Here is a 12,830-nt window from a genome sequence, read left to right as displayed (position 1 = left end):
ATATGTTACACCGTTGTCATTGTAACCCAAGGCCAAAATATTACACTACATTAGTTTTCTTTGACGATGCGGAAAAGTCATGATAAATATGATAAATTGAAAGACTGAAAGCATCGGAGCAAGTTTAAAATTTAGATCGGCACATCCTAGATCATGTAGATAGGTTTCAAGTTTCAAGTTTTTATTTGGAATTCACTTTTACATCAGCGGCACTCATCTATCTGATGGTGCATCCAAGACATTAAATATACAAACAAAGCTTAATAATTATAAACAATTATATAACAAACTAAAAATATACTCAAGCAAAGGGTACATATAAATAATCTAAAGTGAGGAAGAGGGCTAAAGAAAGAGAACGGATGAAAGAAAGAAAGAAAGAAAGAAAGAAAGAAAGAAAGAAAGAAAGAAAGAAAGAAAGAAAGAAAGAAAGAAAGAAAGAAAGAAAGAAAGAAAGAAAGAAAGAAAGAAAGAAAGAAAGAAAGAAAGAAAGAAAGAAAGAAAAGACGAAAGAAAGAAAGAAAGAAAGAAAGAAAGAAAGAAAGAAAGAAAGAAAAACGAAAAAGAAAGAAAGAAAGAAGAAAAACGAAAGAAAGAAAGAACTTAATCAATTGTAACAAAAAAAAACACTTACAGTGTCATACAGATTATACTTATACTATATAATACATGTTTGTATGAGCTTCATAAATCAATACATTAATATGGGTTATAATTATGAGATCACAAGTCTTTCAATATATTACTCCTTTCTTTCCACGCAGTGAGAAACATTTTACTACATTTATCAAGTATAGACCCTAGATCATAGCTATCTTCGAAGATGTTATCTAAGAGGAGATGGTGTCTAATATTCGCATCCCCAACCGAGAACATATGCCAAATTACTTCCCACCCTTTAGAACATAGGTAAACCTATACATTTTCTGAATCCTTATGACCAGTGAAATACATTAGTAATATTTTCGACACAATTTGGTGACGTTTGAAATTTGACCTCATGTAAAGTTTAATGACCTTTCCCCCACCCATGGGACAATATTTTGACAATCCTAAGTATGGTTTTGCTTCTCGTCTCCTCCTTACTTATTTTCTCACTTTATAGTTATGTGTACCTTTTGCTTGTCGCTTTGGTTTTGTTTTAATTAAGACAGTTTTGTTTGGATATTGAATGTCTTGGATGCACCATCGGATAAATGAGTGCCACTGATGAAAAAGTAAACCGGGATTCGTGTATTTGCGTGAATAATGGTGCTAAGGGTCGTAAGTATTTCAAGTACCGGGGTGTCTTGAAAAATAAGAATTAAAATAACGAGACAAAGGCTTCTATTCGTTTACTTAGTTTCCGTGCTCTAACAATTACTCAGAGCATGCCTAACTAGAAAACTATTGTGCAAATGTCGTGTACTCGTGTGCATCGATCCAGGGCATCGAACTGTAATGCTCATGACCCGTGCACGTACCATATTGTGTATATAGCTGGTCTTGTCGCTGTGCTGTTCATGATCGTGTTGACACTAAACTACCAGAAACTTATTTGGTGCCTTATACTTATAGTTGAATTTGAAGTTGTATATTTAAGTTGACAATCAAAATAAAGGACCATGGCTGGACGCCAGAAAAACAACGATGAGGTGCAGTATTCCTCATTAAATGACATTCCCACAGACATGGAAAACGGTGAGGTAGGTACTGCGTCGGATACCTGTGGATGCGGGCCATGTAAGCCAACTTTCTTACAGCGCCTTTCACATCCAGTTATATTCACTGGTCATGCTGGCTTACTTATAGCGATTAACTTTTGTGCCCTGACTTACTTCAGTGGAATATTGACCACCTTAGAGCGTCAGTTCCAACTATCTTCATCTGAAGTAGGCGCACTGACTATTATCAACGATGTATCGATGCTATGTTTGATTCTTTTGGTCACACATTTTGGTCAGAAATCTCACCGCCCAAGATGGATTGCGTGTGGAGCACTTTTAATCGCCGTAGCTCTCTTCGTCTGTTCCTTGCCACATTGGCTCTCAGATCCGATAGATCCTCAAAGTCTTATCTCGGGTGGAACAGCAGGTGGAAGAAGCCGTCAGATGTCAGGTGTTTGTGAACTTGACGACAATGCAGCAAGTGGCCAAAATTCAACCACTTCCAATAAATGCCAGAAGGAATCGACAAATGATGGAACGGGATCAGTCAAATGGATTGTAATTGGTCAGATTATTTGGGGATGTGGAGGAGCACCTATATTTCCTCTCACATTGTCTTACATTGATGATGCAGTGAAGAGACATAAGTTTACATCTTACACAGGTGAGCAAGTTGTTCTTAGATCTGATGAAGTCAGACGCAAATCCTTGTTTTGAAATCCAAACTTGATTTGATCAACTTACCTGATAATTATGTGTACAGGGTGTATGAACTGTCACAAGGATTGGCCGAGGGGAACTCAAAATTGGAAAGTGTTGATAATTCATGCAATTCCCTGCCATATACAAAGTACACCTCAAATGCAACATATCAATACTAGCAAGAAAAATAATCTTATTCTGTTACTGTTATGAATATGGTACAATTGATAATGGTCTTAATAGAATAGCCAATGTAACAATTGGTATTACTCGAGAACTCTAGCTTCGAATTTGCACACGATAGTTACGCATATGTGAAGCTATCGGTGAGCAAATTCTTGGCTAGAGTTCTCGAGCAAAATTGGTATAGGCCAACATGTATGTAACCATACTTATGATGAAACACCAACTGAAGATCAAATTTTACTTTTAATATTTAGCATAGGCCTATGCCTAGACTTTAATGGACGCTTTCCTTAGATTTGCAGTTACATTAGGGGCTGCGCAAAATTTCCAAATGATCCGCCAAAAATCGCTTGCCATCCCCTCTCGGCCTGCAAAAAATCTTTGCCCCCCCCCCTCCTTGCACATGCCAAATATTTAGGACCCCAATTTGCAAACCTGTAAATTAATAGTCTAGCTAGATATATGTTGCGACCGCAGCGAGCAGGAAAATTTGCATATTAAAGCGTTTCTGTACTGTTTTCCTAAGCATTTTAGAGCGTTTTATTTAAAAATAGCCCCATAAATGTGTGCCAAAAATCGCTTGCCCCCCTCCCCTCGGCTTGACAAAAATTGATCCCTCCCGCTTTTTTTTGGCTTGCCATAGATTTCATACCCGCCTCCCCCAATTTGACCCTCCCACCAGAGCTCATATTTATTGCACAGCCCCTTTGAGAGTTTGCGAAATACTTTAACTTACTTTAACTTCATGCTTTAGTATTCCTTTAAGTCTTAGATCTTTCTGGCGCTAACTGAAATCTATTATATCTGCGTTATGTATTGCACTTTCTATATTGTCAATAGTGGATGGAATGTGTTTTAATAATCTCTTTATAAGATAACACAAGCCAATGACCTTACAATTATCTATAGTTATACAACTAAAAAGTATTTTTAAGGTTATTAGAGACCTTGCGAAATGAAGTTAGAAACAACAAACTTTAACGTCTAGAGGATTATAGAGGATTATGTATTCAAAACCACTCTGCCATTAAAGCCGCTTGAAGTTAAAGTTAACGCGAGAATCTATAGTGTGCCGTAATTATGATGAAATGCGTCATAATTTAAACCCGGAATTTAGAACAATTGTTTGCCTATTTCCTCATAGACTACATATTATCCAGTTAATAAACCAATTATCATGATTATTGGAAATCTAATTTGGTTGGGTAAAAAACATGCTACATGTTGCTGAAATTTATTGATTGAATTACATCAAAATAATTTTTGTTCCAAACGTCACACTTGACATATACTTTTGTGTGTGTTCATGTCATGGCGTACACCAAATCAGTTTGCGGAACCAAGTTTTTAGCTTGACTTCAACGCCAAGGGGATTAAGTTCCCGTAAAATGGTCTGGTTTTACTTGAGCCAGCAGTATACGATACTTATGGAAGAGTAAAGCAGGTGCATAACATTTTTATATATAACATGTTATAGGTTGTGCCTGGTAAGAGAGGGGGTAGGGACTAGGGAGGAGGAGAGGGAGGGCATTGGAAGTGGACAGGGAGGTGCTTTGCTGGTAGCCAGGGGGCCCCCCCGTGGGACATCTTGTCTTCCTTCTTGACCCTCCCCTTTTGGATGCTGGCGCTTTTAGGCCTTTTTCTGTCATTTTAAGCCCATTTTTGTAAAAACGTTTCCCTTTGAGAATCGGCCCACGCTCTCCTAACAGAAAAACCCTGACAAAATCACTGGGGAGGGGGAAACAGGAGTGCGAGTGGGTAATTATATGAGGGTCAAGTTTGAGAGAGCGAGTACAGATAGAGGGGAGGAGGGGAAAATAAGGAGAAGGTAGGGAAGGGGAAACAGGAGGGGTAGGTAGGGGAGAGAGATTCAGAAGGAGGGGAAAGAAATAAAGAATATGTATTTCATTAGGCTTTGCGAAGTAAATTGGAATATGAAATTGACAAAGCTGACGAGCCTTTATTAAATAATATTATATATAGGCCTATAACTATCGTAAGAATATTAATTGAAACGTATAGCTAGTTTCAAAATAATATGATAAGGAGATTAACGCTGGGTCCCGACATAATCCATGTTGAGTGGTATCGCGAGTTCATTCATGTTTAAAACAAAGCTCTTAAGGTAGAGTCTTTTGTCTTGAAGTGGGACTAATAACCACTTGACTAAACAAAAGAGAGACATTTGGATGTAGTCGCTTACAAGCTCTTACACATGCCCTTCTTTTGAACGCACATTGATACACATGTCCCGAGTTTAAGCGACAAGACGCCGTTGTTGCAGTAACCAACCATACGTTCGCGTTGGAGTAAATTTGAGCAAGAAATCCAATCGATATTTCTGAAGTTGCCGTTCCAGTTAAAGTAACTTCATTCCGCAAAGTCTCTATTAATTATTTTCAACTGTTGTGATTTGGTAGTTCACAGCATCTTATGAATGGTAGTGAGCTTTGGCAAAAACTACGTTGCTCAATTCATAGCGAGCGTGTAGCTTTTTAAGAATTAAAATATCACATATATACTTTTACAGGTGCTGCGGTTCTTGAGTTACGTTGTAAAGAGGGCTGAAACGACAACACTTTTGTAAAATGTACATAACTCATTAGCAACAATAAATTAAGCAAGTATGCACAGTATACGATTTGTATAATGAACTTTTGCAAAACAGCAAGGTGTTAATTTTCAATAATATATTGATCTAGATAAATTAAATTAAATTTTCGACCAACAATACCTCGTCTACCCTTAAGAGATGTATTAGTGTAAAGGTCCAGTAATTCGGCATATTGTTAACACATCGAGATGATTTTTTATCTCGATCATGTCGATGGTTAACCTAAGCGACATGGAGATTAAACCTGTTAAACCTGTCATCTTTTTTGACTGTAATAATGAGTGGCAAAAAAGCTGTATCTCAGTGTTTTAGTTTGCCCAAATTAGGTTTAGGTCAGTCAGAACGCCTCAGAGGTGAGGCTTTCTGGCTAATAAACATCTCAAAAAAGTAATTACCCCCTTTAAATAATGTATAAAGTATTTTAACCTAATATTAAATATTATTTTATTGGAAAATAATGCCCGATGTTTGTATGAGACATATTTTAGGCGTACGAGTGATCCTGCTTTAATATTTTACCGAAATACTGGAAAATCATCATCTGACTGAAACTTGATCCAAATCATGTTTTGATCCCGAGCACAGAGGTCAACCATTCGGAAACCCCCTCATACACATGATACATGCAACATTGCACATTATATAAGTTATAATCAAAACATCAGGTTCTAAAGAAAAAACGAAACATGGACATTTTATGGAACACACGCATTGACATGAGATTTGTATTCAGTATAATAGAAAGAGGATAATACACATTTTCATAGTTTAGCAACTATTTCAAACTGTTGCTATTTTGTAGTTCACGGCATCTTCCGAAGTGAGCTTAGGCATAATTTGCATTGATCATTTCACAGCGAGTTTGTAGAAGTATTCAAATATCACAAATATACTTCAGTAGGTCCTGAGGTTCCTTGAGTTACGTTGTAAAGAAGGCTGAAACAACAACACTTTTATAAATCGTATATAACTCATTAGCAACAATAAATCAAGCAAGTTTTCAAAGTACATGATTTGTAGAATGAACTTTTGCAAAACATCAAAGTGTTATTTTACAGTAACATATTGATTTAGATAATGAAAATCATATAAATAAGAAAGTTATGTAAACGTCACGTGTGTACGGTGTGTAAGAAATACACACACAGGTTATTACTGAATGTCGTTTATTTAAGTAATAAAAGGTAGTGCATTATCCTTTACACGCAAATAATGTGTCCGAGGCAGTAAAAACGTAAATAATGGGTGCGGCGCAGCCAAACCTATTATTTAAACGTTTTTACTGCCGAGGATACATTATTTGCGTGTAAAGGATAATGCTGCACCCTTTATTTCTATTCTATTACCACAAACTAGTGCGATTTAAAGAGAAAATATTAAATTTTTGCCCAAATATTTCAAGTTGTTTACCTCAATGTGGAGCGCCTGCGCGTACGCGTAGCCAAAGCGTAAGTGATAAAGTTCGTTGCCCTTGCCACTTTATTGCTAATTAATGGTCTTTCACGTGACGCGTTTCAACAAATCACAGTGCGCGATTTTGAATAATTGGTCGTGGGGGTGATAGAATTAAATATAAATGAATGTGTCATTTTAAATAAACATCTCAAAAAAAGTAATTACCCCTTTAAATAATGGTCATCATAAATCTGTAAAATGCGTTGAAAGCAGAGTTAGTATGTTTTTTGCCTTAAAGTTTGATTTGTATTCAGTATAATAGAAGGTGTTATCTGAGTGTTTTTGTATGTTTTAAGTGAAACTACTACTCGCACAATGGGTGACAATTTTGTAAAAGCGAAAATCATATTTTTTTTTCTTTTATGAAATATGTTAACAAATGCGTATCACCATGATCACCTCTTGCTCGAGAAATTGTAGAAAATAATGCACTTCTTGTACTGATGAGATGTGCGTCTAATGCACTTGCCCCTTCGATGAATCAAGACCTGCAAATCCCACTAGATCATACGACTTTAGAAAGAGTTGATCAAACTAAATTCCTTGATCATGTTGGTGTACTAATAGACGAATGTCTCACTTGGAAATGTCACATTGATTGTGTATCAACTGATCTAGAACAATTTCAAGAAATGTCGGTGTCATAAATAAATTGAAACATTTTGTTCCAAATCGTATTTTGTGTAAGTGTATTTAAGCCTATATGCTCGAATCCGACCCTTTTTCTACATTTCTACATTAACGAGGATGCATAGCACTTTTATATTCGAGTGACAACACCGGGCAATCTAGGCTTCTATCATATCTAACTTTCTGACCGATTTCTTTCACCATGTTCACAGCCTTTATGTTCATAGCTATAACAATTGGACCCATTGGAGGATTTTTCCTCACATCAACGGCAACTGCTCTGTATGTTGATTTTGATCGTGTGCCCGCCCATTTGATTCCGGATCTCCATCAATATGATCCTCGTTGGATTGGAGCGTGGTGGCTGGGTTTCCCATTCTTCAGTCTGCTCCTCATCATTGCCGCCGTGCCGATGTTTTTCTACCCCAAAGTGATGAGACGGAAGGTGTCCGACGACAAAGACGAGGATGAGAAAGAAGACCAAGACGAAGATGATATGAAAACACTTCCAATGACAAAAGGAAGTATAATCCGTGATGCCTCGGGTGGAATCATACATATAATCAAAGGTACCATTAACTGTGTCCATAGCCAAAAGTTAAACCCGTATAACCAAGATAACATGCATAACAAAGTTTTACACTATAACCTTAAAGAAATATACAAGGGCAATAATGTTCTAATATATATTTTCTGGATTATTATTTTAAAAATACATTTGCTTAAAAAAGGGTAAAAGTTAGCAGGTCGGTTGACTCTACCCTGGAGGGTGGCGTGCTCAAATTGATATTTGAACGACAAATTAACAAACATGACAACAAAGAAACATCGTTGTCACAATGGAACATCATCGTTTCCTATATAATGTTTATATAAATACCATATTTGGTATATTCGATTTTCTTTAACGTAGATTTACTTCTCGCAATCAAGCGACTACTCTGCAATGGTCCTCTGATGTTGATGTGTTTTGGTGCAGCAGCTGAAACGGCAATAGGAGCTTCTGCATCTGCATTTAATGTGAAATATCTGCAGACTCAGTTTATGATAAGTCCAGCAACCGCTGCTATGTTAATGGGTGAGTACTCAATCTAACATTTTGAGACTATTTTGGTAGTGTATACATGGTAGGCTGCACAGTGTTAATGTACTTTATGAAATATACTGCACCAAAAAGTATTCGAACACTTGAAAAAATGTCCTAATTTTAAAACATGTACAACTAAACCTTCAGAAGCCGCTTAAGGGGGTACTACACCCCTGGCCAAATGTTTGCCTATTTTTGCATTTTTCTCAAAAATTATAGCGCATTGGTGACAAGTAAGATATGTATATTATAGGGCAAGGACTACAACTACTGTACTGAAAATTCAGCAACTCAAAGCAAGTAGTTATTGATTTATTGATCAAATATTGGTTTTCCCTCATTTTTGACTGTAACTCCATATCTGTTGTCTGTGCTGAAATAAAATTTCCAGTGCAGTAGTTGTAGTCCTTGCCCCTATAATATACATATCTTACTTGTCCCCAATGCGCTATAATTTGAAAGAAAAATGCAAAAATAAGCACAAATCTGCGCAGGGGTGTAGTACCCCCTTAAAATAGACAAAATGTATTTGATATTATTATCTTTACGTTTAAGTAAAGCTAATTAAGGGGTGGGGTATGAACGTTTGGCCAGTATTTATAATTGTGGGACATTAGAGCACTTCAGACATATCGAATTGCATTCTGAATACGAAGAATGTCCTTCTGATATCAAATAATTTTGATTTTTTGAAATTCGCAATGTAATACACATTTTATGGCAAATCATTAAAATTTGATATTTTTGATATTTGACAGTACTCGAAGTAAACTTTATAAATCTGATGATTTATACTTGAAGTGTATGTAGGTGTGATGAAAAGCCAACGATCAATTGACAATTTTGACCTTTCGTATTGAAGATATGGATTTTTTTCTCAAAACACCACAAAAAAATGAGGACTTTTTGGGAAAAATCCATATCTTCAATATGAAAGGTCAAAATTTTCAATTGATCGCTGGCTTTTCCTCCCAGCTACATACACTTTAAGAATATATCATTAGATTTTAAAAAAAAATCTACTTCCAGGACTGTTATATATTTAAAAAAAATGTGAAAAATATCCAATGTTAATAATTTGTCATAAAATTTGTATTATATTGTGAATACAATTCGATATGTCTGATGTGCTCTCATGTCCCACAAAAAATACTGTCGAAACGCTCAAAACGCTCATTCCAGAGCCCTTAATGACACAACTCCTCTTCACTAAGTGTGTTCATGTTTACTGCCTTATAACTTTTCACAATTCAGGTGGACTGATGGTGCCATGCGTTACTATCGCACAGATAGTCTCGGCGGTAATTTGCAGACGATTCAAACTGGATAAAAAGAAATGTGCCGCCTTTATACTCATCTGTCATTGTACCAGTTTCACGTTTTTGGTGTTACAATTATTTATTGGCTGTGAGAATACCCAAATAGCTGGTATAAATACTCCATATCCAGTCGGTGATGACTTCATTACTACTTCACCAGATTATATATCAACGACACCGAGGTAAGGAAGGCTGAATTGATAGTCCACTTGCTGACGATTAAAATGTTTTGAACATTTTTCTTTTTTGGTCGATCAACTACGCCATATCAGTTCATATCAATCACTTACATCTGGATCTCAAAAGTAAATTGAATATTCCAATTTAAAAACACTATGGATAGGGGTCATGCAGATAGAGCCTGGTTACCATGGTTACACTTTGCATCAATTTTGTCTCACTTTTGTTTTTCTATCATGTCTATGCTTAGCCAATTTCTTCATTTTATTAACTGTAATATGATGATGTGGTAATTATTCATTTCATTCGTATCTTATTAAACTGAACAGAGCTCAGAAGAAAGATGCATTTCAGCCTGAGAGCACCTGCAACATTGACTGCGAATGTGCCGATGAAATCTTCCGGCCAGTTTGTGGACTCAATAATATTTCATATATATCACCCTGTCATGCTGGATGTATGCAGTTCACCTCAAACGATACCGTTAAGGTAAGAGCTGGTAAGCCTGGGGATATGTTTTTAAAGTTGTGATTTTGAAAGAATGCTGAATAACGATCCGTCTGCTTTTTTAATTCATGTTTAATACGCATACATTCTATTTGAATAAGACGGCGCGGCACTACGACTTTGACTAGCCCTCTGTAGCTCACTTACCACGTTGAAAATTCCTGCGTAACATGATTTTAAAAATCGCTATTCGACACTCTGCCAAAGTTATAACGATATGTTTGCTTTGAAGACTTTGGAGAAAGCTTGCTAATATTTTGAGACAATAATATAATTACATGGAAAAAGAATATAGTGTGTGACACAGCCAGGGAAACTTATTAGAATCTAACCATATTGACGTGATTTGAAGAAGAAGATCTGTAGAACTTCGTGTCAAAGTGTAGATGGACGACGAGTGCGTCAAGGATATCAATTACAGTATCATTGCGCCGGTGTTCTTCAGTTATATATTTTGAGAAGCTGGCGATAAAGATCCTGATGATGACTGTAATATAGTAGAGGTAATGGAACAAGATGACATGAATGTAGTACATGCATGCGCGTGGGGCAAAGCCCGGTGAGGAGAAATTCGCCCAGGTTTTGAATCATTCGGATTAACATCACCATTTTTTGCCTTTCAGGTATACTCTGACTGTGCCTGCATTTCTTCTGAAGGTGATCTTCTTGACAAGAAAGCAGTACCCGGGCTTTGTCGAGGCAACTGCAATGCCAATAAACAGCTAGTGCTGTTTATAATAGTAACATTGGTAGCAATTTTCACGATGTCTCTAACCTTCAACCCAAAAGTGTTTGTAACTTTCAGGTAAATATACCTCATGACACATTACAATACTGTCAATGCAAACGTCCTTCGTCGTTACTCCGTGCGTTTGTTTCAATCAAATATGCAAATCGCAATCTCTTTCTAATGTACGACCGATCTCACACGCATTTCAAAGGACATTCTGCACGTATGAGCTGCACGTATCACAGAAGTCTGGTTTTCATTACAAATAGATCGTTATTAATAGTTGGTCTTTCCTTGTTCAATTTCCTTGACTGTATTATATTGTAAAATCTACAATTTTGTGCATTTTCTACATTGTCCGCGTATTCATTTCATACGTGCAGAATCTTCAATAATGCCAGAAGAGTGATTTTGGATAGATGGACGTACGTACGATCTCGGCGTTTTGGATTTCTCTCTGCTGTGCTTTCATTGGTTAATGATAACGAATATATTATATAGTCATGGCAGTGAACAGAATCAAATCAAAACTGTTATCTTGTCAGATTCACTAATATATTATACTACTATAATTTTAATTTTAATTTAACGTTGCATTATTTTTATCCATTAACGGTAATATACTGCTTCACATTGTACATCATTTTTGTTTAGGTTGGTGGAAGCAGATGATAGGGCCATTGCTCTAGGAGTCAAGTCTGTCATTACCAAATGTTTTGGTAAGTAGTCATCATGGTCATGGTAGTTGCAAACATTTGCAATTATTCTGTTGTGATTGAAAATACGCGTAATAATCCGTGAAAGCGATATAATAGTTTTTGCTCATTTAAAATCAGCAGGCGAGAAACTGTTCTACATAATATCCACTATAAATGAATCACTGTCAATTAGGATTCCGAGTAAAATCCTCATCATTTGATCCTACAATTATTAATCGTTTAATTTTTGATTAGAAATCGGGTCAATTTATCCATGAAGCATCATGGACATGAAATATCAAAGTGGTAACTTGGGTACCTCTAGTCAAAACTGACGATGAAGTAGCTCATAGAGGCCATGCATGCAATTGGCTCCAAACAAAGGATTTGAACCGGTGTCCTTCATTATAATCATGGCGCAGTGCATTCAATTAAATGTTATCATCAACCACTGACCTCTATTATACATGGATATCGGGCGGCGACCGAAAAAGTGAAACCACTTGGCCGCCATATTTGCGAATTTGAGTCTTTGGGGTAGTCTGACAACAAACAAATCACCTCACTGATGAGTAAAAAAAATCCCCCATCCAACTTTGTATAAAGGTATACATTAAAATTGAAATTAAATTTTTTTTAAAAATCGGTTCTAAAGGCGGCGTAAGTGGGTGAGTGGTATTGTACTCACTGACCTTCTACCATATTGGTGAGGGCAAAAAGCCATATTCATGTATAGAGGTCAGTGTCATTAACCTATATATTTGATCGTAGTGCATTTGTTATGTGTGTGAGACGAACTGTCGCGGTAGATTGCAATCATGCTTTTGTTGAATGCATTTGAATAGTACGCCATATTTACGGTATGATACATTATATGCACAACTCTATTGCGGGAAAGATAAAAGCTTGTGGATCACAATCACCCATTTCAACTACTTTGTAATGACTCTGACCACTTTTGACTTGTCTTTAGCCATGTTAGCCGTGATCAGAACTTCAGACGGGCTGTAAAATTAAGGTGTCAGACTCTCGACCAAGTGCGACACTCCTGGTGCATCCACACGGTTAGAATTTAT

The 12,830-nt window shown here is 36.5% G+C and overlaps 1 protein-coding gene across 1 annotated transcript in view; it reads left to right on the top strand.

Annotated features, from left to right (window-relative positions):
- The first annotated feature begins 1,398 nt into the window (after positions 1-1,398).
- The window catches only part of LOC140158705 (solute carrier organic anion transporter family member 2A1-like), a 17,556-nt gene continuing 6,124 nt past the window's right edge, over positions 1,399-12,830 (top strand). Inside the window, exons 1-7 of the mRNA XM_072181891.1 lie at positions 1,399-2,310; positions 7,446-7,802; positions 8,147-8,311; positions 9,575-9,821; positions 10,149-10,308; positions 10,950-11,131; positions 11,711-11,775. Of these exons, the coding sequence (XP_072037992.1) occupies positions 1,605-2,310; positions 7,446-7,802; positions 8,147-8,311; positions 9,575-9,821; positions 10,149-10,308; positions 10,950-11,131; positions 11,711-11,775 (1,882 nt within the window). The 5' untranslated portion in view covers positions 1,399-1,604. The remainder of the gene's footprint in view (positions 2,311-7,445; positions 7,803-8,146; positions 8,312-9,574; positions 9,822-10,148; positions 10,309-10,949; positions 11,132-11,710; positions 11,776-12,830) is intronic.

The sequence above is a fragment of the Amphiura filiformis genome, chromosome 8, assembly GCF_039555335.1.
Source record: "Amphiura filiformis chromosome 8, Afil_fr2py, whole genome shotgun sequence".
Classification (NCBI taxonomy): Eukaryota; Metazoa; Echinodermata; class Ophiuroidea; order Amphilepidida; family Amphiuridae; genus Amphiura; species Amphiura filiformis.
This window is presented reverse-complemented; position numbering and strand designations above follow the sequence as displayed.